This window comes from Trachypithecus francoisi, unplaced genomic scaffold (assembly GCF_009764315.1).
Source record: "Trachypithecus francoisi isolate TF-2019V2 unplaced genomic scaffold, Tfra_2.0 Contig01474, whole genome shotgun sequence".
Taxonomy (NCBI): Eukaryota; Metazoa; Chordata; class Mammalia; order Primates; family Cercopithecidae; genus Trachypithecus; species Trachypithecus francoisi.
Window position 1 is genome coordinate 9,110,495 of NW_022681435.1, and position 27,410 is coordinate 9,137,904.

The 27,410-nt window shown below is 46.4% G+C and overlaps 1 protein-coding gene across 2 annotated transcripts in view; it reads right to left on the reverse strand.

Annotated features, from left to right (window-relative positions):
* BCL2 (BCL2 apoptosis regulator) overlaps nt 1-27,410 on the reverse strand; it is a 200,071-nt gene that overhangs the window by 11,863 nt on the left and 160,798 nt on the right. Inside the window, exon 3 of one of the 2 annotated variants that reach the window (XM_033239222.1) lies at nt 11,956-13,792. The exons of the other annotated variant lie outside the window; for it this stretch is intronic. Coding sequence (XP_033095113.1) covers nt 13,643-13,792 — 150 coding nt within the window. The 3' untranslated portion in view covers nt 11,956-13,642. Of the gene's footprint in view, nt 1-11,955; nt 13,793-27,410 lie in introns of those variants that run through there. 2 annotated transcript variants of the gene reach the window in all.

Sequence of the window (27,410 nt, forward strand, 5' to 3'; positions counted from 1 at the left end):
CAAGCAGCTGGGTCTTCTCTCTGCCCAGGGAACCTCCTCCCTGCCTTCCTCAACTTGCTTCCTCCCATCCCGACCTTCCTCTCTGCCCCAACTTGGACTCCAGCCCACAACAAGTCTCATTTGGGCTTCCAAGTGTTGCTGAAGAAAGTCACCCAACCTTGCAGGCAGGTGCTGCTGGAAATTGATGGTCTCTAAACTCAGTGAGTTCTGACACCACCTAGGAATTCTTTACTCTTTGTCAGATCTTTTCTGTTCCTTTTGATAACTGTTCCCAACAGCCACCACTTGTCTCACATGTCTTCCTCACCTTTTAGCAGTGAATGCCACCTTTTACTTCTCTGAGAAAATTGGGATCATTGGGCAAGAATTACCACAGCTTTCCACCCTGGCCCATGCACAAATGTCCATTTCTGCCTGTCCTTCCCTGCTCTTCTCCACCCTTTTCCCTGATTCTACCATCTCCCATTGCTTCAGGAACCTTCCTCTGTCAATTGTCCCTGCTCTCAACTACAATTTCAACCACATCCTTCCTTTCTGGCCTCAGGTATCCTCAAAATGTCCGTGCTGATGTGTGCTCCACCCTAACCATTGTCTTCTCTGTCTCTGCCCTCCTAGACAAGCTTCCAACCCACACTCATTGGCTCACTTCCCACCCACATTTGAACTCACTCAGTCTGGCTTCTGCCTATATTGTGCCTCTGAAACCACTTCCACAAAGACCACCAATACCCTCCATGTGGCTAAATTCACTGGTTGTGAGGTTGTATCTTACTAGGGGCTCTGATGTCCCGGACACCAAGACCACTGAGGGTCTTCTGTGACTCTGCTCTCTTTGGGCTGCCTCCTTCCTCCTGAAGAAATTCCTCTCTGTCTCCCTCATGGGCACCTCCTCCCTGGCCTATTCTGATAAGTTCTCAGTGCTGCCCATCAGGCTTCTGTCTGGATATTTTCTTTTCTCTCTGTGGCCAATCTCTGTCACTCTCTTGGTCTTAATACCACCCCTATGATAATGTCCCTAACATCTTTATATCCAGTCTCACTTTCTCCCCTAACTGCCAAATACTTATTCCAATTGCTTTCTAAGACATCCCCTAAGGAGTTCGATCAACCTGCCCCAAACTGAAGCTATCATCACTCCCTCCATCAAGCCTCCCTCTCTTCCTGTCTTCAAGCTGGCTATGGCATCAAGTAAACCTACAGCCTGAGAGTCTCCTAGATGTTTTTCTCTTCCTCATGCCCCACATTCATTCATCAGTAAATCCCATGGCCATAGGTTAGGTTCCCTCAGAAGCAGACCCTAAGACAAAGATTCGAGTGCAAGTGGTTTATTTGGGAGATGATGCTAGGAACTCTAAGGGGAGCAGGGAAGGAAGAGAAAAAAGGAAAAGACCCATGCATGAGTTACCTTATCAAGCAAGTTATTGCTACTGGCAAACAGAGCTTACTCCTGCCAGGGAAATCTGAGGGCTAGTGTAGACCATGCATCTCTTGTTAACCCACTGACGGGCTAGGGAGCTGGAGTATTTATACACCAACTCCTGCTATTCATTGGTTGAAGGTTGCTCCTATGGAATGTCAATACCCCAGCACTCCTAGCTGGTCATGTCACAGGTGAAGTACCCATCAAAGAAATAGATGCAGATGCCATATCTCTTATAGCTGGAGGTCAAGTTAGTGAGCACTAAAGTGGTAACGGCCAGGGGACAGGACAGAACAGGGCAGTAGATGCACTGCCGATTTTACCACCTGAACACTTCTCTTCCCCTTTACCTTCTCTCCCCAGGATCACTGCTGTGATTTCCAATCTGATCTCTCTGCCTCGGTCTGAGTCTTGCGGTCTGCCTGTAAACCTCTTCCATGTACTGCAGCCAGAGTGATCCATTCAGAATCAAGTCTGTTGCTTCCATGCTTAAGTCTAAGGTTCCCAATGCCCTGGCTCCAACCTAGTCCTCCTGCTCAGCTTGTTACTCTTAAGTCAACTTTGATTCATTCAGAGATTCAGCTCAATCATTTTCTGCAAGCAACTTTCTCCAAATCCCTAGGTTGAACTAAATAATCCTTGGCTGTTCCCTGTTCACAGTATTATACGAAGATCATCTGTTTACATGTTTGCCTTCCCCTTTCAACTATTAGCACCTGGAGGTGCAGGACCATGTTTTATTTATCTTTGGATCCCTGGAGAATGTGTCTGTCATATATTAGGAACTCAACAAATGTTTGTGGAGCTGAAATAAACTGATTGGTTTTACTATACGGCAGATTTTTCAAACATCCTAATAGATAATTTTTTTTTTAAAAAGGGAGTATTCAGAGGCCAGATAAAGGACTGGCTTAGATAAAATTCAAGTTTTTTTTTTCCTCAGTAGCAGCCTCTAGTGTCTTCCTCCCCGGGACTGACGTTTAGTCAGTTCCCAAGGACACAGAGGGATCTGATTGGTCAGTGCTGGTCAGTGTCCCTGCTGTATTGGTTACTAAAAATTATCACCCCCCACTCACAGGTGCTTGATTTTCCAAGAAAGGGAGTAGCATTTTCCAAACTCATTTGGCCACTAACCCCTCTGTCAGGGAGACTGCTGCTGTGTTTGGAGTATTAGGAAGACAAACGTTGACAAGTGCTGCCTAAGAGGGTGAAAGGACAACAGCAGGGCGTTGGCAAGAGGGGCAGCATTGGTGCCTATGGTGCAGGGCAGGGGAGATGACCAGAGGTCAAAGGCTGTTTCTAGACATCTATGCAAACACAGAGACCACTGAGTGCGTCCTGATCCTAGATTCCACCAAGGGGACTGGAGACTCATTGGCAATACTATCTGTGACTACTGCAGTCGCACAGAGTGTATGACATGCAACCGTCAGGTGAGCGAGGATGCCAGGAGAAAGAGAAAGGACATGAAGGAGGAAGTGGGGTAGACAGACACTCATCTTGCAGAGAGACCTCTCCACAAAGTCAAGCAATATTCTCCTGACACCAGAGTTGGCTCAGAGCAAAAGGGGGAGCAAGCCACCCTCGCCGCTGGGAGTGGTGGCCGGCAGAGCACACGCAAGGAAGTGAGGACTTTTTTCTACCTGAATAAAGCAGCTGGTGAGGAAGTGACTCCATTTCCCCCCTTATCATAGGCTCAGCAGGATTTCCTCCACAGCCACATTGTGCTGAATGAGTCTAGAGGGTTCCGTCTGCAGAGCAGCGTGGCTTTGGCAGCTGCACTCTTGCTTCTGTCCTCTGTGACTCTTCCTCCCGCACCCTCCCTTTACTCCCAAAATATTGTTTCCGGGTTTGGGGGAAAAGGAAGGGGGAAAAAATAACCCTTGAGCCTATAACTGAAGGACACACAGCTGCTGGGCCGGAGATGGTGAAGAGGCACGGGAGCGTGAGAAGCACAAGGATTTGCCTTCCTCCGGGCTGGTGGGCTGGCGAGGGCTACTCCCCAAAGCCATCTCCAGTGCCTAGGGGTTGATCTTGGAGGAACTCTGGGTCCAGGGGGAGGGGCTGGTTGAATCATGAGCCAATGACATACGTGAAACCTAATCTCTGCGTCATTTGGATGTAACTAGAAACCTGCTGGAGACATGGCAGGAGATGAAAAACCCAAACAAAACAAAAACAAAACTTGCCCACTTACCACAGTTGGTCCAGGGACGTTCTGGTGTATTCTGTTATGCAAATTTAGCTAAGGATGCAAATCAGGCAGGGGCCCTCAGGAGTTGGGGAGGCTGAAAAATGAGAAGCGCAAATGGGTGCTTCCTTTCTCCAGCATTATTTTCACAGTTTGAAAATAATGTGCAAAGATGGCTTATGCCATGGGCCAGGGCACAGGAAGCTTGGCCCCAACCACCTGCTAATGGAGACTTGAGCCGGAGCTAGCTATTCCAGAGATGGAACTCAGAGGATTCCTTAGTCTAATGACCTTCTGGGCTGGGGTAGAAAGTGGTATCTGGAGGGAAGCACAGAGCCAAGTTCCCTGCTGTCGCACTAGCTATGCAAATACGGCAGGGCACCTGTGGGCTCATGTCCCTCCTGCAAGAAGCTGTGGTCAGTCCAGTAATTCAAAAGACGTACTTCTGAAATGGGTGAAGAAATGCATTTATAGCAAAAAGTGCTAAAAATATGTTAATAGTTATGCTATTTGGTTCACCAGGTTCATGTAATAAACCATAACAAGAGAGACTAAAGGCCGTATCTATATGACCTTGAAATCTCAACTTCAGCGGGCTTATTCGTTCAGTAACCAAACATATTTTTGTAAGGTGTTGAATATTTAGCTTAAAGCTAAACAAGACACACACCCTGCCCTATCGTAACTGCTCGGTAATATTCCCAGTGGCTTCCATGGGCCTGAGAATTTTCTCAGTACTGAATTCAAAGCACTTTGTGTCTGTAGGTCCATTTGCCCAGCAGTGGCCTTGCCAGGAGAGAAGAGGCCCATGCTCCTGTCCTCATTTTCAGGTACACCTGAAGAGGCTCGAAAGAAAGGGCCTGTATACACACAGGTCTCAGTCACCTGCTTTCCAGTGTTTTGGCTTTAAAACAATGTTTCTTCATTTTTCTTCCTACCTTCCTCATTCCATTACCTTCTTCTGGCTAGAGCTTCTGAGGGCCCTGCCTACTTTGGTGCTCAGCCCTCTCTTGTTTTGGGCTTATGCTACTTCACTGTTTGGGGGGGAAGTGATACTTTCCCCCCAAACATAAAGTGACAAACTTAACACTTTATGATATTGTCTTGGACATGAAAATATGTCCAGCAAAAAACTTAATTATTATAACTCAACAATAAAAACCTAACTAGTTAAATTTTTAAAAAGGCCAAAGGATTCTGGTAGACATTTTACCTAAGAAGGTACACAAATGGCCAGTAAGTGCATGAAAAGATGCTCACTATCGTTAGTCATTAGGGAAATGCAAATCGAAACCACAAGGAGAGGTCACTTCACATCCACTAGAGTGGCTCTAATTTTAAAAATAGATAATAACAAGTGTTGGCGAGGATGTTGAGAAACTGAAACCCTTGCACAGTGCTGGTGGGAATGTAAAATGGTGCAGCCATTGTGGGAAAACAGTTTGCTGATTCCTCAAAAAGTTAAACAGAGTCACTACATGACCCAGCAATTCAACTCCTAGTACACCCAAAGGAACTGAAAGTGCATGTTCACAGGAAAACTTGTACACAAATGTTCGCATCAGCATTATTCATAATAGCCAAAAGTGGAAATGGCCCAAATATCCACTAATTAATGAACACATAAACAAAATGTGGTCTACCTACACAGTGGAATCTTACAACTCAGCCAAAAAGAGGAGTGAAGCATTGACACATGACAACATGGATGACCCTCAAAAACACGAGGCCAAGTGAAGGTCCAGGCACAAAAGGCCACCCACTGTATGATTCCACTGATACGCGATGTCCAAAATAGGCAAGGCCATAAAGACAAAAAGTAGATTAGACGTTCCCAGGAGATGGGGAGATGGGGAGACTAGGGAGTCACTGCTAATGGGTACCAGGCCTCTTTTTGGAGTGATGGAAAAGTTCTGGAATTAGCTAATGGTGATGGTTGTATAACCTTTTGAATATCAATGCGCTGATCACTTTAAATGGAATTTTATGGCATGTGAACTATATCCCAATAAAAGAACTTAATTATATTCCTTACACGACATGAAGAGGGACTAAACTATTTTTATACCATATGGAATTCCACAGAAGTACTGGCTTGTGATGGATCCTCTGCTCACAAGTGTATGAGGAATGGGAGTCTGCTGGTTAGAAAATGTGCATCACTGTCATTCTCCAAAAGAAAAAAAGGAAGGGCCGGGCGCGGTGGCTCAAGCCTGTAATCCCAGCACTTTGGGAGGCCGAGACGGGCGGATCACGAGGTCAGGAGATCGAGACCATCCTGGCTAACACGGTGAAACCCCGTCTCTACTAAAAAAATACAAAAAACTAGCCGGGCGAGGTAGCGGGCGCCTGTAGTCCCAGCTACTCGGGAGGCTGAGGCAGGAGAATGGCGTAAACCCGGAGGCGGAGTTTGCAGTGAGCTGAGATCCGGCCACTGCACTCCAGCCCGGGTGACAGAGCGAGACTCCGTCTCAAAAAAAAAAAAAAAAAAAAAAAAAAAAAAAAAAAAAGAAAAAAGGAAGAACTGTAGTAGGAGGTGGCGTGGCTTGTGTTCTAGATGAGAAGTTAGGGGTCGGATGTGTGAGCAGCAATCGAGGCACTCCTCCTTGTAAGGTGAGCAGCTCACGTCACCCCTGGGTCCTTCCATTTTCCTCATCTGAAAACTCCACCATGGCAAACCTCTAAGAAGTCTCTCTCCACTCTACCATCTGGGCTTACCTAGTCAGTGACCTTATTCTGCACCCTTTCCCGTGCATCCTTGAGGATGCGACTTGGGTTCTGTTGGTGCGTGCCAGAGCTGTGTTACTGTAACTGTTGCCGAGGATCTTCTGCTTCCTCTCTGTGTGGTCCATCTCTTCCATCTGCCACTTCTCCACTGCTCTTCTCCCCACCTGGCCTCAGACACTCCTGCTGTGAGTTAGGAGGAGGTCTTTCTTGGCATAGCAGTCAAGCTGCTGTGACCTCTGATGTGCCTCTGTGCTTTCAATCTCTTTGCTTTTATGAGCATAATCCAGGTTATTTGTCCCATACCCCAACCCCCATATGCCCACAAAGCCCTCTGCCTCTCATGTCAATTTTAATTAGAACTGGTGACATCCGTGTGGCTCAAAGTAGGGAGCAGGTGGGAAGCTCTGCTTATCCTCAATACCAAACAGGACTCTCCACTGCCTGACAGGGGCTGGGGATTCCATGGGCAGACTGGTGTTTGGAATAGATCCACCAACTGTTCTTTCTTGGGATCTGGAGCCACAGGTGTGGCTCTCCTCCCCACCCCATGCCACTGTCCATACCTGTCTCCGTATGTGAGCAGAACATAATCACTGTGGGCTCCACAGGGATTAGCCACAGGCAAACATGCTCTACTTGGAGGTCATGATTTGGGCCAAGTGTGCTGTGTCCCCTGTGCCTGCCATGTGACTCGTGAACATGGGGCATGGCCCAGGCTGCCTCCCTCTATTTTTGTCACTGCAAGAGTTAATTCATGAAAATATGCCAAAAATGGGAACTGAAAGCAGATGCTTGTTAAGTTCTGCAGCTTGGCCTAATCGCTGTCATCAGGACGTCGCTGCTGGGGGCAGTGAGGGGAGGGAGTCCTTCATTTATTAAACGTGGAGGGCCAGAGTTGGGGGCCAAATGTTTGGTTCTCACTTGTTTAAATCAGTAAGTGTTGACTGAGGCTGGTGGTAGGGGGAGTACAAAGAACCTGCATGTCCTAATAGGAACTTGCTGAAAGTGGCCTCAGACCTGGAGGAGGGTATGTAGAAGAAAAAGAGCAAAGCAGACTAGGCTGGAGGAGGCGGCATCCTCAGCCAGCTGGGCACTGCCAGCCTCTAGCCCTGCCTTGTCTGACACTTGCTTTTCGGGACTGGTTAAGAAATCAGCCTGGGCATCTTTTCTGGAAGCGCCACACTGCATTGGCTCCAGGCAGCCCTGATGACCTGCCGCAGGCCCAGACATCTGGCGAGGACCAGATGCACCCCAGGTGATGCTGGTTCTGTTGTTCTTGGTTTGGGGCAGGTAAGTCACAAATGGCTGAACCTTCACAGCCTGCTCACATCCCACTTAAAAGCACCCCAACGTATGATAGTCTTACTCGGATCCCAGCTCCCCAGTTCTGCTCAATGGGTCATTCTGTGACTGTCAAAGCGACTGCGATGATCCTCTGAGAAGCCCATGGGAGAGGCTTCTTATCCACCCCATCAATCTACCGATCAGTAAGAGAAGAACAATTATATCCTCTGTGCTCTGGGGGACAAGGGGAGCTGACGGATGGTGGTGAACTCCTCAGTGAGCTCCATATGGGCATGCTAAGAAAAATCTGCTTTCATTTTGTAGTTTATGATTTAGTTCAGTTCACCTGGAAAGACTCAACATGAATAAAACCAGATGCATTTCAAGGAACACTGCTTGGCTCCTTGACAATCCTCTTCCTTCCTCATCAGACAGTCTTCCTGTGCCCAGGGAAGACAGCAGACCTCTCTATCACAAGGCAAATGCAGCCTCTGTCAGTGGCAGCAGCTGTTAGAACCAGGACAGGTAAACGGCGGGCCAGGTCAGCCTGTGGTTCTGGATCCTGGCTCGTTAACACATGGACAAGACATGCCAGCGTGGCCTCTCGTATGAATAGCTGTTTACGGTGAAGGACATCTGACAGTATGCTTTCTGTTGCAAGAAGGATACTGCCGTATATAGAACTAGAGATAGAAGCAAAAACAGAAACTCAGGGAGAGAAAAGGGAGACACAGAGGCCCAGAAAGACAAAGAGAAAGAGAAAAAGAGAAGCTGAAAGCAATCATGGATGAGTTTTCAGTGAGTAGAGGGGCTGAAATATCTTCCATCAGCACAACCTCCAGGGGCACAGTTGACAGCTGGCTGACCTGACCCAAGGACACGCTCTCACAGTGAAGCCAGTGAAGCCGGCCTGCTGGGGGCAGGAGCAAGGTCAGAACACTACACGTGCCCACTGTACAAGGCCTGTCAGCGTTGTCGGCAGTGGGCACTTAACACGAGAAAAGTCGTGCCCCTGGGAGATCCACTTCCAAGGCAACTGTCACTTCCCGTCAAACGCTCAGGACGGGTCACACACATTTGCAGCTTGCAGTGGCGAGCCTGGGGACCCTGCCTGCAGAAGGGATGCAAGTATGTGCTGGCTGGATTGCAAATGAGATTTGAACTGTGCTACGGGGCCTTCATACACTAACTATTCCTCAGGCAAAAGGGCAGAGCCAGAACATTCCAGCTGGGACTGGCAGCTGAGTGGTCAGAGGCCATGCCTATGCACGTACAGCATCCGCAGAACCTTGCTGCCATTGCAGAAACCTTGGAGCGAGTTGGCTCAGGTTGCATTCAGGGATGCGAACATTTACTGGCCACCTGCATTGCACCCAGTATTGTGCGGAGCGCTGCAAGGGAGATAGTGAGCTTGACTCTGCATGACAATGAGCTCCTTAAGTTAGGAATGATGTCATACTCATCACCCAAATCAGGTACTCAGGAAAACCCTCTTCCAATGGGATGACTCAGAGATGTTCACACCTAACATCGTAAGAAGAAGCTCAGGTTTGGGCTGGTGAAGGCTTCAAGAGAAATTTTAGGTCGAGCAAATTGCTATTTCCACTGAGGAAACCCCTTGGCCAATCTTGGATACACAGGCAACATGTTTTTCATAGTATAACTGGAGCTAACTTTGGATGGCTCTTTCTAGCTCTTTCTTTCCTCTAGCTTTGATCTATCCTTTGGACATATCTGAATTGAGCAATCCAACCACAGGCAAACCACTTTAAAAAGTATTTATTTAGCATCTACTTCTGGCCAGGCACTAAATCTGGGATGAGGAGAGAGATTGAACCGTGGTGCCAAAGCCCATAAAGGTGACTTTTATAAACAACTCTAGACAGAAGAGACTGCCATCAGAAAGGTCACACAACTTGCTCAAAGTCACACAGCTCATTGCAGCAAAGCTGGGGTTCGAATCCAGGACTATGTGACTGCCAGGCATGTACCTTTTCAACTACATTTTGCTCCTCCCAAAGGAAGCACAAAAGACATACAAGATCCAGCTCTGGCTCCCCCAAGCAATAAATATGAGAGGCTAAACAGGAAGTCCCGAGGAGTGACAGGGAAGGCTCAAGAAATGTACCAAGAGTTTTTAAGATGGGCTGGGAGGCGGACAGAAAGTGAGACAGGAGTTGAGCCCTCAGGACTTCAAATAAAAGCAAGGAAATCGAGGATGGTGTTTCAGGACAAGGAAGTGGCATGGGAGTTTGGGGCCACCCTGGCGAGTCCTAAAGCAAGCCGGTGTATGTGGGCAGGGGTGAGTCAGAGTGAATGGGGCCGCATCAACAGAAAGAAGACCCTGTGACCATGGAGAAACCACCAGTCACAGGACTTTCCCATCCCCCCGCCCCCACCCGCCCTGGGCACTGGGCAAGGCTAGATCCCATGGGAACGTGTGCGACACGCTCTGGAAGCCCCTGACTGTGGTCCGGCCCTGTTGCTGGGGCTGCACGTGCCATCTCAAGAGTATTTTAAAATGTTGTATGATATAGACTCAAATCCCCAAAGAGAAATTCTTTCCATATTATTCAGGAAAAGCCCTCCTATTTACAGGGCTGCTTCACAGGGAATTCTAGAATGTGAAAGAGAATAAAATTTTCCTTGAGTCACAAAAACAAATCCAACTTGAGGCCTAATTTAGAATATTAAAATATGTGGCCCCAGAGCTTCCACAGTGGCAACTGGATTTTGATCCTTTCAAGGGATCAGCTCAACTATTCTTGCTGGATCAAAAGCAGTTGTGTCTGCAACATGCATGAACAAGAGTGGCTCCTACACCATGGACAGAGCACAAGCCCTCAAAGAAGAGACCCAGGGGAATGGTGGGGATGCTTCCCTGGTCACTAGCCCTACTGTCCAAGAGATCTAGGAGGATGGGGAGGGGGGCTTCCCTGGCCACTAGACCCACTACCCTGATGCCTGCTCCTTGCACGGTCTCTCTCCTCCTGGAGGCACCCCTTGTGACTCCTCATGATTGGAAACAGTTTTTCTCTACTCACTTAAATTTTTTAAATTTTCATAATTTAACAAAGGCAGAGACCTTTAAATTCCTAAGAATCTACCCACCAAATGTTTTACATGAACCTAGCTATGCTCACCAAGCATTTAATCCTTTAATGTTCGATGTGTTACTGGAAGGCCAGAAGTTTGTGAGGCGAGTTTGTGATTGTTGCAGTCAGACCCAACAAGCCAAACACTTTCTTTCAGCATTTTGGCAGTTACACGCTGAGAAGGAATGTGGTCAGTGCAACATCTCTAATACACCACATTAAAGATGAACAAACAAAAAAGCAGAATCACAGCATCCATCATGCACAGTGGCTATAAGCTCAGGTCTGTCCTCAGCACACCGGATGCCCAAAACCTTGCTCAGACAGCGAGGAGTTGGTGGGAGACAAAAAAAAGGCTGGACATGGCCCAGATCCCCGCGATCCCCCAAACGTGGCTCCCTTGCCTTCACCATAACTCAGACAGGACACCTGTCCTAGCTCCCAAATCCCTTTTCCCTGCCAAAATTCCCTTTATTTTTTTCCTCCTTCTCTTTGTCCTTTGCTTTCTTGTTCCCTCCTTGTCTTGCATTTTATCAGCTGAAGTTCATTCCTCAGCTCTGATCCCTACAACCCGTTCTCCATTTGCCCATTGAATTCTAGGACAGAAAACTCAGAGCCGGAGTTTCCTGGAAGACACTCATTCCCCACTCCCTCAGATACATAAAGAAATAAGTATTGGCTGAGCAGACCAAGTGAGACTTCTGCAGCTGCGGCCAGGGCTTGGCCATAGTTGCGAGGGACCTTCCAGCCCACCTTCTGGCGGAAGGACCCTGGTTGTGGACACCGATGGGGAAATGGGTGCTGTCCCTGAGCCCCCCAAGAAATGGAGCGAGGTAACTCGAGGCACTGTGGTTACCATTTGACTGTGGAAGTCTGACAAGACGCCAGGCCTGTGATCCACGCTGAAGTCAGCCAGAGGCCTGCCCTACACGCCTCCTTTAACCCTTGTGGAGTTAAATGCTGGCATTGTGGTTATGGGACAACTGGAGAGGGATTTGTGTTGGATAAATGAGCAGAATAAAAACGTCTAAATTTCATCTTTTCTTTGTGTGTTTTCACCTCTGCCAAATTCTTGGAATTCTTATGTCTTACAACTTTATGTGCTTTTCATTTCCGTTTGAACCTGAAACATCATTTAAATGTCTTTGGAGGTAATCTTAACCTACTGAAACACCCTGAGAAACTGCGAAAAAAGTATTAGGATTATTCCACACACACGCCTGGTGGGTTTTAGGAAGTTTTTGATCCCCAGGCGTAAGTTCATGGTTGATGGAATACAGATTCAAACAGGTATGTTTTACTAACTTGGTACACCACTTGAAAAAGGTGATTTTATTAAGGGTAATTTTAAATGCGAAAAAAATAACTTCACTGCCATCACGTCGACAATACCTTTTGGCGAGAAAGCAAGAATTCGGAGGTTTTAATGTTTGGCAATGGAACACATCCTTTGGAGGGCAGGAGTCCCAGCAGAGCTCAACCCCTGGCTCTGAAGCTCATCACGTTATCCTAGATTTATAACCGGATAAGCTGGTCTGTTCTGATGTCTTTGGTTCTATCACAAGCCACACAATGGCAAGCTGTGGGGTCTGAGTGTCGACGCGCCCTTTCTCAGTTCCTCCATTTGTGGTCCAGGGATTCACCTCTCCTGGCTTTGAGAGCCTCGTTTGTAACAGGAAGAGATGCCCCGTGGTCCTCTAAAGGCCCTTGGTGACACTCAAGTGACATCACTTTTAGATTCTGGGACTCCGTTTTATGTTTGTGCATCAAAAGCACGGAGGATGAAAAGGGTCTGATACAGTTGGGGCACTGGGAGAAACAGGTGCCTGCAGCCCTGCTGGCTTGCATTCAAAGTCGCAATGTGCCATCACGTTTATTACCGGTGCAAACAGAGGCTTGAACCCTAGAGGGGTTTTACTAGAAGAAGCCGGGACATGCCCTGCCGCAATATAGAAGCTAGGAATGTTCTTCATATTCTAGACATCAAAAGAAACACAAGCCAAAATCTTCATGGCACCAGACATTAGAATCCCAGGCAGGGTTTCTAAAGTCCCAACTATTTCTGCTTAAGAATCCATCCAATAGATATTCCGACAGCTCAGATGGCATGAAAGCCATATTCCAATAACACTGAGATGATTTTATGAAAAATTAAGGGATGTCTTCTCTGGATGTGTCCTACTTCTCAGCCATAAACAATATCCATTATTTATGGTAACTTTTGATGATAAGTTAATACCCCAACTAAAGGAGTTTATGGTTTTCATCCCTATTCCTCGGGCAACGGAATCATACATCACTCAAGATTAGTGTGTTATTCCCTTTTGACGCCCCCAGGAGATATTTCTTATATCTCCCAGAATACCCTCTTGAACCGAAAGTTTCCACATTTAAGTCTTTTCTCAGAATGTTTCCTTCTTCATGCCCGACCCCTCCCTGCTTGGAAAATGCAGAGAAAATCCATCAGTCATTTTTGGGTTATCAGACTGTGACAAATTTGTTTTTCAAGCTTCAGAAGATTGCTAAACTGGGCTTTTCCCTCCCCATTTCAGATAACTCAAAACTGGTTTGGATCCGTGACATCAACCTTGGCATGTATGAAGAACGAGGAATGAGGACTTTGCCTTGTTTGGAACCAAAGAGAAGAATATCCATTTTCTCTCTCTCTCTCTCTTTGCCATTTTTATTAAGTCAGTATTTTTTCCTTTTAGCCAGATGATGTACACTTTTAACATTCCAGGAAAAAACTGTCAGTGATATGCAAGTCATAATAAAAGAAAATCAAAAGAAATGCAATTACAAAGGACAGGGAACTGTATCATTTTTAATATAAAATGCCCAGAGGAAAATCTAATTTAAAAAATTACCAGCACCATATAAATGAGAAGAGAATATAAGAAAACATTTGTTATTTTAAAAATTAGCTTAATCCTTAATGTTTCTGGCTCTTGGACTTTCATCGTTATTTTTAAAGGCCAAAAATGGTCTTTCGGTGCTGATCAGGAGTAAACCTCTCAATGATGAAATGAGATACTGTGAAGTGGCAACGAATTTCCGTGGCCTCTGGCCTGCTGCCTGGAATGTAATAGGGGAAAAAAAAAAAACAAAACGGTTGTTAAATAAAAACAGTGAACAAACAGCGAGGATGAAATAATAACCTTCTCATTCTCATTATTATAAAGGTATCTATTACAAACAAAAACAAATATTCACAGGGCACGCTGTTGTTAAAAAAGTGCTTCCATATATATCATCTGGTGTGGTCCTCCCAACAAGCCACAGAGAAGTTATTAGTGCTGTCACCCCTCTTTCATGGATGACCAAGAATACGTAACTTTTCCAAGGACACCTAGTTCATCAATGATGAAACCAGAACTCAGACCCAGAATTCTGTCATAAAATATTCTGCCTTTCTACTCAATCACGTGGCCTCCCTAAATGTAGCTGCGACTCCCAGCTAAACGGGCCTGTCCGGAACCACGAAGTCATAAGTGTGCATGGAGCAGCGATGTGCTTATGCTGACACCTCTATCTCTTTGGTAATGTTTACATTATGAGAAAAGAACCAAGCTCATTTATGTCAGAAGTCCACAACGTTTTTGGCACCAGGGATGTGTTTTGTGGAGGACAATTTTTCCACGATGGGGTGGGGGATCATTTCGGGATGAAACTGTTCCAACACAGATTATCAGGCATTTGGTTTCCATAAGGAGCGCACAACCTAGATCCCTCGTGTGCACAGTTCACAATAGGGTTTGCCCTCCTAGGAAAACCTAATGTCGCCGCTGGTCTGACAGGAGCCGGAGCTCAGGCAGTGATGCTCTCGAGCTGCTCACCTCCTGCTGTACGGCCCGGTTCCTAACAGGCCACAGACCCATACCGGCCCCGGGCTGTATGTATAAGTTGTAACTGCTGGCTTGTGCTGGACAATTTTCGCTTGTTCCGTCTCTGTTTCTCTTCTAGCCCAGGGAGATGTCATTCTGCTACTACCCTCAACCCATGTGAGGGGAAGCTGAAACTAGTCACGTATGTACAGGGAGAGTCCAAATAACCATGCAGTAACCCAGCCTTCCTTTCAAACTCTTTGCTTGATGGAATCACCACTTTTCATTTCAGGCCTGAAAAATAACACTGTTACCACAGTGACCGGCAGAGGATTAACAGTGAAGAAGAGAGGAGATGTCACCAATAATACTGATTTCTAACCCTTTCTCTAGTTTTTGCTTGGACCAAACACAGTGCTTAACTATACGGCTCTCTACAGAAAGGTTTCTCCTGACATGAGGCGTTGATTTATTTATTTATTTATTTTGAGACAGAGTCTCCCTCTGTCAGTTACCCAGGCTGGAGTGCAGCGGTGCGATCTTGGCTCACTGCAGCCTCTGCCTCCTGGGTTCAAGCAATTCTCCTGCCTCAGTCTTCCTGAATGGCTGGGATTATAGGCACCCACCACCACGCCTGGCTAATTTTTGTATTTTTTTGTAGAGATGGGGTTTCACCATGTTGGCCAGGCTGGCCTCAAACTCCTGACGTCAAGTGATCCTCCTGACTTGGCCTCTCATAGTGCTGGGATTATTGGCGTGAGCCACCGCGCCCAGCCTGACATGAGGCTTTTAGGTACAGAAAGAGAAGTTTCCTTTGTCCAGATGCAATTTTCCCCCATTTTGCTTGGGTCAGCCTGAAAATGAAAAGAGAGTGATCTGGTGGCAAGACGGCTAAGGTTTCTCTTCTCTTCTTCAGCAACACCCAGCTGAAGAGTGGACACCAGTGAATGCATTCTGCTCCTATCATCAATAGCTGTGGGCCCAGGAGGGCTGAAAGAAAAGCAGAAAAATCACTTTTTTGCTCAGTGGGCATTGTGATGGTTTTTCTTCTTTTATTGCTATGTGTATCTTCTCCTGTTTTTCTTTCCCTCTGCCTCTGAGGTTACCATTCCCCACTTTCTCTCCACATTTTCTTGGCTCCCTCCAGTTTTCTCTGGAGTGACATTCCCCTTCCTCTGTGAAACCATCACCTCTATGTATCTCCTGTGTCCCACGAGCCTGCCACAAGTTCTAGAATTAGACTCTGCTCAGCCTTCCCGTGAGCTGTTTTAGTCTGATATTCCAGCAGTCTCCATGTAGGAAAAAAGAAGTGGATTTAAATATGAATTCCTGTAAAGCTGAAGCTTAGCTAACACATTCTGGAGACCTTCTGGCAGAAAAATGTCCAGAAATATTGGACTGTAACATAAGATTTGATGCTTAAGAATGAGTTATCAGGTTTGGGAGTGAGAGGGGGTATTGGGTCTCCAACCTCCACTGGGCTGCTCCTGTCATATTTTTCTAGCATGACAGGCAACACTCTTCAAAGGTTACTAAACCGTGCCTCCACTGAGAAGGAAAATGGGACTCTTCACACTGAGCTCTCTGTGTACCTTCAGCAAATGACTTCTGAAGTCATCTTGGTCTCCTCTTCTATAATGCAATCAGGGGCATTCCCTGCTTCTCTTTAATCTCTCTAATTACTAAAAGAAAATTTTCCCCTCCTTGTGTTTTTTTTCTATAAATTGGCCTCATAGATTGGTCAAATTTATCTGTCCAGATTTCCCCCCAAAATGCCCTTCTCCACACTGACTGCGGTGACCCTAAGCTGCTTTTTGCCTATTGCCAGGCTACCTCCCCCAACACCAATCTACCCTACAACTGACTAACATCTAAACCAGCAGAAATGACTGGGCATCTGTAACATGACTGGCATGATCAAAACCCTGGGGTGGATTCAGAGAAAAATGCAACTATTCCTCTCCTCTATGAGGTCAGGAGCAAGCAATACAAGCAAGAATGTCCTGGTGGCAGAAGGGGTGGCCATGAGGGTTCAGAGGGTTCAGACAAGGAAGAGTTCACTCTGGCAAGCCCCTCATCTGTGATGAGGGGCTGGGGGCGAGAGGAGGGAACAGCACAGGCTAGAGGGGGAGGATAAAGGTGTGCATAGGGAATACTAATGGCTTGGCCTGACTTTGTGGGTTTCAAAACAGAATCTCACGGAAAAGATAATTGAAATGAAAATCGGAGCTTATTAATTTTCTGTAGGCCCAACCCAATTTCTCATAGTTCTCAGTCGTGTGGGTACATGCTAGTTTCCTTGGCAGCCTAAGATAAAGCTCTTAATGTGATGTGAGTCCCTTAAAGATTAGTAGTATTATAAATATAAATGTTCAAACACAAGCAAGTTGAAACCAAATGCCCCCCAAACACTGGCTTTCTGTTATATGAAGGTTTCCAGTGGTGCACTGAACCCTTGGATAAATGAGCTAGAAAACAGAGAGTTAAATGGGCTCACTGGCTAAATCTCATGGCCAGCCTCCTTTGCTGGAGGGAAGAAGGAAACTTAGTAGCTGCTCCCTACCTATTTAATCTACAGCAGTTGGCAGGACAGTTTTGGATGACAATCAGAGAAATACTCTCAAAACTTCACGTAGGGGATTGAGTCGGGGATCCAAGACCCTGATCAAAACAGAGGGTCTTTACTCAAAGCCAACCTGCAAACATCTTCTTGTTCTTACTGCTTTGTATGACTTCCAAGAGACTCACTAACAACTAGTCATAAATAGACATCAAGGAGTTTGTTTATCTACCTAAGAGAAAACAATGTTTGAGTTCTTTAGAAACATGCATTTGACACCACACCAATGTGCTGCTCTGGGAGCAGAATCAGAGCCTGCGTCCTTGGGGCTGGTGTTTTGATGTGGTCATTATTTGCTCAGCAGAGCCTCTACTTGGCAACACCTCGTTTGCCCAATTCTAGGTATTTGAAATTTTAAAAACATATCTCTTTTAAGAAAATTTTAAAATGAAAGAGTTTTTTAAAATTAATTTGTAAATACCTTCCCCAAAGTTATTCTAAAGTGCCTGAGACTTTAAAGAACCATACCTAAGTCAAGTCTGGTGAGGGCAAACAGACATGACAATGACCAAATCTATTCTTTAATTTTCTAACATTTGTGTACAAAGCCAAACAATCAACATACATACCGAGTGCTACTCCTAAATCTTCTTGCAACTAAAAAATAAAGGGCCAACCAAGTATTCCCAGGAGGCAAAACAATAGCCCATCATGTGCTTGTCCTCAGTGCCTACTAGAGCCTCCTTTTCTCCGGGAAGACATAATGACGTGGGTTGGGTGAAATTGTACACCACCTATGATAGCAGGATGCCAGGTTAATCAGGTCATAATGCTTCACCATATCTTCAATTTTTGTATTTTCCACCTATTTGATAATGGGTCCTTCAGCAGAGACTACAAGACACGAGTATACCCACATAACTTCAGCTCAGATTTCTGACAGCCTCCAACTTGCTTGCATGAATATCCACTGCCTGCCCACTCTCTCTCCTCTGAGAAAACTATTTGACTCAGCCTTTGCCTCTGCCTCTCACTTTTACTCTCTCCAGAATGCTCACATCTCACCCATGCTAGTAGCATTGGAGAGGAAAGAGCACAAACATTAGAATCAGACAGATCTGTGCTTGAACCTTAACTCTGCAAATTACTAGCTTCGTCAGTGAGTTGAACGAGTTATCGGTTCTCCTCTCCTTCTCTGCAATGCTTAAATCTAACTAATGTTGGATGAGTTCTTTAACTTCTCTGAGCCTAAATTTATGAATTCATAAAACAGAGAAAATAAAAGGCTGTAGTTGTAGAGTGGTCAGGAGGATGAAATGACTTCTGTGAAGTGCCTGGCAGCAAAGGGGCTAAGATCCAGTCATGACTCCCTCTCATTCCTCTCAGTTTTTCAATGAACTGTCAGAGATGGCAATTTTCCTTTCCTAGGTACCTTCTTTATTTACAAGGAGCTTACAGGAAATGCATATATGAAAAAGAGTTGTGTGAAACCTTTGAAGCCAGTAAAGCCCTTTTTGCAGAGTCTATAATTTTTAATTTTAGGATCTTATTTTCTAACATCATTAGTCAAGGTAAGTTCTTAAAGAAAAAAATTCAAATGAAACTCAATACCTGTATACTATCAGCTATGGGCCTGGAAGTAGAGTTCTGGAGTTAGCAGAAGGGATTTCTTGAAATCACCAGGGCAGAGCGGCCAGCCAAATCCTGAGACTCATCAAGGCAGGATTTCCTACCCAACAGCAAGCACATCGGACCTTGTACTAAGCCATGAGGTCCCCACCTGGAATGCTCTATCCAGAATTCTCTACACAGACCTGGCTACTCCAAAAAGCCAATGGTGGGTGCAGAGGGGGGCAGCTGAAAGAGGGCAAAGTAGGTTTCTAGAAGACAATGATGACTCTGGGAAGGGCAGGCCTGAATGTGGATTTTGGGACATTCATGAAGTCTTAATAGTATAGAAAGGATTAAGCTATAACCCTATTGTGGAGCCTTTAGGCTGATGACTCTTGAATCTCTTTCGAGCCTCAAACCCTAGTTTGCAACCAAATAGATCTGCATAGCCATCAGGTACATCAAACCCAACACAGCACAAAGGGAACTGATTACGCCTTCCCAAAATCTGCCTCTAAGGGTCCAATCAGCCCCCTTGACAGCCCTCAGCCTACATCCTAGCAGAAAAACTGGGGTAATCCTCAGCTCCTCTCTCTTCTCTTCCTATAGACACACCATCACTGTCATCCCCACCTTACATAAGTCTCTTAGGATGTCTCCTCTTTCCGATCTTACTGAAACCACTTCTGTACACCCCACTGCATGGCTTACCTAGACAGTGGCAAGGAGCTCTGAACTGATCTTCTCTCATCTTTCCCCATTCAGCTTCCCTCTGGAGTATTCCCAGGGGGTCTGCTAGACCCACAAAGCAGTTGCATCCCTCTCTCTTATCCAAATGCCCTGAGTGGCTCCTGTTACCCACAGGGCGAGCTGGCCCTGACTCACACCTCCAGCCTCCCCTCTCCCCACACCCACCGCTTGCCTTGGAATCCATGTGATTACTGGCAGCATCAGCTACAGCCTTGTTCCTGTACAGATCCTGGCTCACATGCATCCTCAGGCTGGGATGCCACTCTGCCTCTTGCACACCTCTCCACACTCAGCTCAAATACCACCTCCTCTGTGAAGCCTTTCTTGACCAAGCCCTCACCTCCCCATCACGCCCTTTTCTTATTCTGCCCCCTCAAGGCTCACCGGTGAACTCACTGCCATGTGTCTCTCTCCTCCTTTGGGGCATTGGCTACATTTTCTTCATCTCGGTTTTCCCAGGTTCTGATAGTGCCTGGCACCTTGTAAAAGCTCTGTGCATGTTTGCAGAATGAATGAATAAACACATGGAAATTAAAACTATTTAAACAGGTCCATAAAGATCGTGCCATGCTCAAGGAAGATGGATTCATTATACATCTCAAAAGAACCTGAGGACCTTCTGGGGCTGGAATGACAACACCATGTGGGGTAAGGAGCCTAGAACGTTCAGTTATGTTCTCAAGTCTTCACAGCTTCACCTTGCCCAAGATACCTAACGTCTCTGAGCCTCTATTTATTCATCTATAAAAATAAGAGGACGCTACAGCATCAACCACAAAGGCTGGGGTGAGAATGACATGGGTTCATGATGCCAAATGTCTGGTGGAGGTCGGCACAGAGTGGGCAAAGGGGGCAAATAGCAGTGTCCTTTGTCCCCAATCAGCAGAGCTGAGCTGAACATGAGACTCTGAGAAAGGCTCAGGACAGCAGGGCCACAGCAGGTCTCCTGGCCTCCAGGGACAGTCAACTTGAGGAGGCGACAAATCCTCATTTGCAAAGGTGAGAAACTGTACAGCAAGTCAACAGTATCGGATGAGTCATGAGACAGGACGTGATTGATGTTGGGTGGGCGTGGAATGTGCTGTGCATTGAGTGGGGAGGGCCCTTAGTGGGGGGTGAGCTTGGTGGAAGAAGGAGGGTCTCAGAGGGTCCAGCTGCTGGGATGGAGGCCACAGGGGCCAAGGAGTGCAGGGGAGGCGTGGTGAAGCCTGGGGTTGTTGCCTTTAGGCAGCTCTGCTGCTCTCTGCTTCCCCCTGTTGGCATGGGAGGGAAGAGCAGGGTTGTCGGGCTGAGATGGACGTTAGAGCCAGCAGGTGAGAAGACGCTGGGAGGAACCGGCAATGCAGCCACCAGGAAGGAGCAGGTGGTGGAGGGGGAAAGAGAGAGGGAGGGCTGCTTGGCCAGATGCCAGGCACTCTGCCAATTGCAGGCCCTGCAGATCTTGCCCCGAGCTCAGGGTCACCTTGAACCCTCTCCTCCTTTCTTTCTCCAGAGTGCTTGTCACACCCTCTCCCTTCCTGGGGCCCTCACTCATGTTCTCCTTGGAGGTCAGAGGTGCATCCTCCCTCTCCCAGGGCCCTCCCCCCACTCCCCAGGCCAGTGTGGACCAGGTGAGGGGCACTTGGTGTTCTTGGGACTCTTGTTCTTTTTCTTGCTTGAGGGCATTTCTCAAGTAAGACCAGAGACCATTTTAGCCCTGAGTGTCCCAGTTAATATTCATGAGGCTTGCTGAGAAGCAAAAATAAAAATAAAAAATAAAAAATAAAAAGGCTCGGAGGGCATCAGACAGGGTGGCGGAGGGGTTGGGGGGGTTCAAAGAGGAGAAGAAAGCAAGAGCCAACACAGAGTCTTACCCAGCAATACCATGGAAGGGAGTGGCAGCCCATTGTCCCTTAGGAAAATAAACTTCAAATAACTTTTCCCGTTTGTGTCAATCTAGTGCTTTCAACTTATAAACTATTAGTAGGCTTTAGAACTTAGATCACATTCTGGGTCAGGTAATTCTTTGTTGTGGGGAGGACAGGCTGCCCTGTGCACTCGAGGATGTTTAGCAGCTTCTCTGGACTCTGCCCACGACATGCCAGCGGAAACCCTTGTCTAGTGTGGCAACCAGAAATGTCTCCAGACCGTGCCAGATATCCCCTGGAAGGCAAAGTTGTCCCCATGGAGAACCACTGCCACAGATTCTTGTGAGGTGCTACCCAAATGCCCAACACTTGAACTGGCCCCCTCCAATCTCGCCCTCATCTGAGCACTGCAAGAACAGCCCACGCTGGCGACCACCTCCCCCGTCCACCTGAGGTTTACGTAAACAGAAACAGAAGCTTCTTTCCGAAGCCAAGAAATCTCCTCCCAAGTCTAGACGTCATGGAGAGGGGAGGGCTGCCTCTTACTCTGCTCAGTAAGTGCAACCCCATGGACTTCATAACGGCTAAGGGGACTCCACACCCAAAGCCCTCATTCCCCAATTTCCTGGGCAACCAGGGATCCAGGTAGAAGCGCTTGCCCAGGAGGCATCTCTCTGGTGGAGGAGTAAAGCTTGGAGAATTTGCCCTCCATTTTCTTCCCTCACTTTCTTCTCCATTTTTTTCTCCCAGGAGCTGGCTGGTGAGTAGCCACCACAGCTACTCATGTGAACATGAATCTGGGGCCACCCTCTTTCAAGTTTCAACAGCAAGTCCTGGAGCTAAACAAGAAAGCCTTTGCACAAATAAACAATTAAGTTAATTGTGGGTCTGACAAATATTTTGTTTTCCCGAGGAATTAAGTGTGCATTTGGGGTTAGGCTTCCGGGCTAAGCCTCTGTCTAAAAAACCAGAAGGCAAGAAACTGAAGAAATATGGTCAAAGTCCCTTATTTTAAAATCAAGGACACTGAGTCCCGGAGAAGTGTTCCGGGCCTGTCAGCCCCGAAAACAGGACCAGACATAATCATGGTACCTTGTTCCAAGTGAAGTTACCTAATGCTCCCTTCCCATCCAAACAAGGATTTGGAATATGCCACCCAGGAAGATGGTCCTGAAGGGGGTCCTCAGAGGATGCATCACTAAGTATTTCTGTACCCCAGGAGGTGGCTTATTTCGTGGAAACCCGTCACCTGGGGCTGTTCATAGAACTGTGCACGCGGCAGTTGAAAAGGGGCACCTACGCCTTGCTCTGTGACATTGTTTTCAGTGAAAATTAGCGTTCGCTGTTTTCAGCGTTAACCTTAAAACTCCAGCTGGCTTTATCTCCTCTCACTTATTATAATTGTAACGCAGTACACTGTGTAAAGGTCACACCTGTGTTTATACACCATATGCCATCAAAATACCATGAAGAGAACACTATGTGGTCTCTATCAGAAGATCAAAAAAGAAGGGGCGAAAAGCAGGCCTTCCTCCTAATTCAGGGCCTTGCAGTCCTTCCCAAACACTGAAACAGGCCCATGTGCACCACTGCTGCCGCAGGAGTTTATGTCTAGGCCAAGTGCTTGCTGTTTATTGACAGAGAAACAAATACCGCCCAGCACCTGTCCGGTTTCAGAGTGACGAGGGAGTTTCCAATCTGGATCTGAGAAAACTTTTACACTGTACCCAAACATTCTTTTTCTTTTCTTTTCGTCTTTTTTTTTTTTTTTCTGAAGCCAAAATTAGAACAAAAACAAACATATACAGAGTTCAGCGTAGCAGGAAAAAGAAACTCAGCTCAAGACATTTCACAAGAAAAGTTCCAAGTCCACCTACACTCACCTGGCCTGGAACCCTGGGATTCATTTGATTGAGGAGGGTCACAAGCTGTACCCCAGAGGCTCAGGAGGCACCACTCTCCTTAGGGGCACCCCCCGGTAGGAAGACCCTCCTGGTTTCCCAAGCTGGAGGAGCAGACTGAAAGGATATTTGGGGAGTGAGGAAGTAATAGGGGAGTGGATGGAGAAGGTATTTTGTTGTCTAACCTAGTGGTACCTTGAGGTGTATTAATGAGTAATATTCATGCACCTTCTCCTTCTGCCAAGGCAGAAATAACCTGATACTTTTTACCTGGTGGTCGAGTGACCCGGCCCTACCCGGGATTTCGCTAATTAGCATAGTCTCTCATAGCCTGGCCTTGGGACTGGCTGTCACATGCTCTCCTCCATACCAGCTGTCGGTTGCTCTGGACCCTCCGAGACCCCCAGGCAGCCTGCCAAGCCAGTGAGCAGAAAAAGCTGACTCCTCACTGGGGCCCCTTCCTCAGAGGCCCCTCGCGAAGCTGTGCTGGCCCTGTTTACGCAGTGGACACAAGCCTGTTCCAGCCCCAGAATCCAAGGTCTAAGTCATCTTCAATAAGGTATCGCCTGAAACCACATGGGATAAAAAGCTTCTTCCTTTAAAATAACCTTCAAGGAAGCCAGGCTATTACTGGAACTGAACATATACAATGACACACAAAACGCCAATAGAAATTTATAGTGCCGCCCATCTACCCACCGTTTAGGCACTGGTGAGTCATTAATTCATGTGAGATGTATCAGTGTATAAAATATGCTAGATAAGTTAATTATTTAAAATCATGTGAGTATAGATTTATGCTCAGGTTATCTACTTTAAAAAAAAGATCTCTATTGGGCTGTTTTTCCAAAGCAGTGCAATTCACGTTACCCCCCGCCCATCCCACTGCCTCCAGCCCCTGCCCTAGGGAGCTGCTGAAGGACAGTGGGGCCTGACTAGAGGCAGGGCTGGGCACACTGAGTGTCACCAAAATCACAAAAACACAACTGAAAGAGAACTGTTCTTAAATACTCATGTACCATAAAAGGGGAATTTCCAGAAGTCTCTGATATTAGCAATTTGCTCTTCCATTCCCTTCCTCTCTAGTTTCAAGATGAGATGATGACAAAAAGACGACTAGTGAGAAACAGCATGAAACTCCATCTACAAACATGCAAACCGACACAGAGCAAACCTGCAGGAATTTCCACACCCGGTCTTCTGATTTGCCTTGAAAAGGGGGAAAGAGAGAGAAAGGAAGCGTACCTTCGCCTCCAGTAAGACATCAACATTAACTCTGTTTTCTTAATTTCATTTGAACATCACTGCATCTGGAGTCCATGTTTTATTGTTCCTGTTAAGCAAAAGCAATTTTTCCAAAGTAAAAGTTCTGAAACGGATTTTTTTTTAGAAGCAGAGGTAACTGGGAATTTTCTCAAAACTAGTACAAGTATGAATGTTTCTCCTTTTACTTTCCATTTTTACAAATGCATTTAGGGCCAAATGCACTGGCTAATTTTGACAGAATATTCCAGAGACAGGAGAAGCGGTCCATCTCAGTGAGTGAGTGGACATTTATTAGGCACTCACTTTTCACAGGCCTGGGATATTAGGTATCGTGGGGGTGTTGTATTCAGGAAATAGAAGTCAAAATCCAATTGAATAGGGAAATGAGCCAAACAGAAATGGACACAAAGACACCAAAAACACCTACAAAAATACAGATGAATGTGCAGAATCAGCTGGAGCTTCTATGAGCTGAGCTGAATCTGCTCACCTTGCAAAGATTTCCCGGCACAATGGGGACTGCCCACGCACACGCATTTCTTAGTTTCTGCTGGCCAACTCCAATCGTTTTCAGTGGGGTCATTTACATCGTGTCCACTTTTTCTGGTTCCCAGACTCAACCCACTTTATTATCTTAAGATTTTTCATTCTCAGTATCATTTACATACAACAAAATGAATATATCATGTGTACAGTTTTATGAATATCGACAAAGGCATACATCCCTTTAACTCACTCCCCTATCGAGATATGCAGCATTTCCAACCTCCCAGAAAGAACCCTTGGAGCCACTTTGTTTTTAAATTATTTGCATCTGAATGTGTTTGAATGGAGATTATCAAAGCCAAATGTGTGGGAAGAAAGCCTAATCATTAATCATCTACTAAAATACAGGTAGTGAAGGTTTTGAAGATGGTGCGTGAGCCTGCACAGACAAGTCTGCGGGTTGGGTCCTGCTATGAAATACCAAAGGGGCTTTTTAGGGACAGGCACATGGGCCCCTCTCAGCAGCCCTGTGGGCACTTAGATATGCAACTAGGACCGAGTGGGTTTCTTTTCTGGTTTTGTTCTTTAGGCATCAGAGTTTACATGTTTAGAAAGAGGGAAGTTGAGGCTGAATAGTCAAATCCAGCATATTCTCATAGGGGCAAATGCTCTCTGATTAGGAGGCTCCATCACAGTGCAGAGTCCCCTCTTCCAAAATTCTGTTTCAACACGGAGAGGAGTTCACGTGACCAGGCAAATTAGAGATTTTCTTAGCATTTCCTGTTTCCCAGATTTCAGAGGAGCCCTTCAGGGAATGTCTGGCCCAGGGTAGCACATTCAGGATGAGGGAAAAAAGGTTATTTTTGGGTCTCTCCAACCATCACATTCCTCCATGCCTCCACTCGGGCACTCTGTTGTTCTAGTGACCTGTCGAAGGGATGGGGTCAGGGCTAGGAGAAAAACATGGCCACATCACTTCCTTTGGGGTGGGGGTAAGGGTACCCCTGCTCCAGGGGTCCTAAACTCCTCACTAGCCTTTCTGCCAGAGAGGGACCAGAGGTGGAAGACCTGCCGGAATGAGTGCCAGGCGGCTCTAGACTTCTGGGTATTCATTTCTCATAAAAGGCTGCAATATTTCCTGGACAGAATTCTATGTCTTCAAGGCAAAAACAATTCAAAATGTCCCAAAACATGATGGAGGAAGGAGTTTTTAATTTTTTTTTAGATCACTTTACCAAAATGGTACCCTGAGGTGATCCTGTCTTCAATCTCCCAGCAATCAAAACAATGTGGTTGAAAAGTTGACAGCTTTCAACCCTTGAAAAGGTCACCTCCCTGCCTCACACCCTCTTGTAAGTATTAAGAGCATAACGGATATTTTGAGTCACATGTATTGTTCTTTGTTCATTTGCATTTGGTGAAATCCCCCCCTTGGACCAATTTAGTAAGCAGTGCCTTGGGCTTGCTTGGTGATTGTTCTCTTGTCTTCTGTATATTTTTTCCTGTGAAAAAAATTTAGACTCGATCAATGACATGAAGTTGCAGCCTCTGTCACTGATGCTTTCCTTTGCTCAGATGATCTTTCCATCTCGTTTGGGACAGAATTCCTTTTCCTTTGCAATGAATGAAGACCTTCGAGGCTCAGCTGAGGCCCTTGTACTCCAAGGCTTTCTGAGAGCTCCCTTGCCCCGCCCCATCTGACCTTCTGTTGGACTGACATACTTCTCCATATTTCAGCCTCAGTTGGCTTGGTGTTCACCACTAGACTGTGTTACTGAAAGACTAGCTAGATGGAAATGTATCCTAAACACCACCAAGTCCCAGCACAGGGGTTCCCATCAACAAAAAGCCTCACCTCCAAATACATTGCTCAGGACGCAGGGCCTCGTCTTCCCTCCTGACGCACTACACACCACGTCAGCTGTCATGGGAGGTCTGAGTGCTCTATGAAGCTGCCTGCTTTCTCTCTCACCTCCATGTGTAAGCCAAGCACTCTGGCTTTCAGAAACATATTTCTTTCTCTATGAGTAATTTAAAAGTGACTCATCCTCAGCCTCACCAGCCGGTCCACGTGACCTGCAGTGCTGGTTGAGTGTTATCTATAGATGTGTAAACCAAAGCAGTTCTTAGAACACAGACCCCCCCGCCCCCCACGTGCTCTTCATTTCCCTTTGCTACACAGGGAGGGAACAATGTCAGACAGGAGCGGCCAGGGACTGCCCACTCCACACTCAAACCTGGAACGTGTCCGTCAGAGGAAACAAAGGCCATCTCCTGGTGACAGAAAAGAAGAGACAGGCAAAAGGCCTAATATATTTATTTTAGTATTAGCAGACCATAGCTCTGAGAAAACGCCACAAAAATTGAAGACGATGATGACCCATATAAACGAAAAACTGCTCGAGGTTCTTTTTCTGAGTAGAAATTTAGACCTCATGAAGCAGAGAT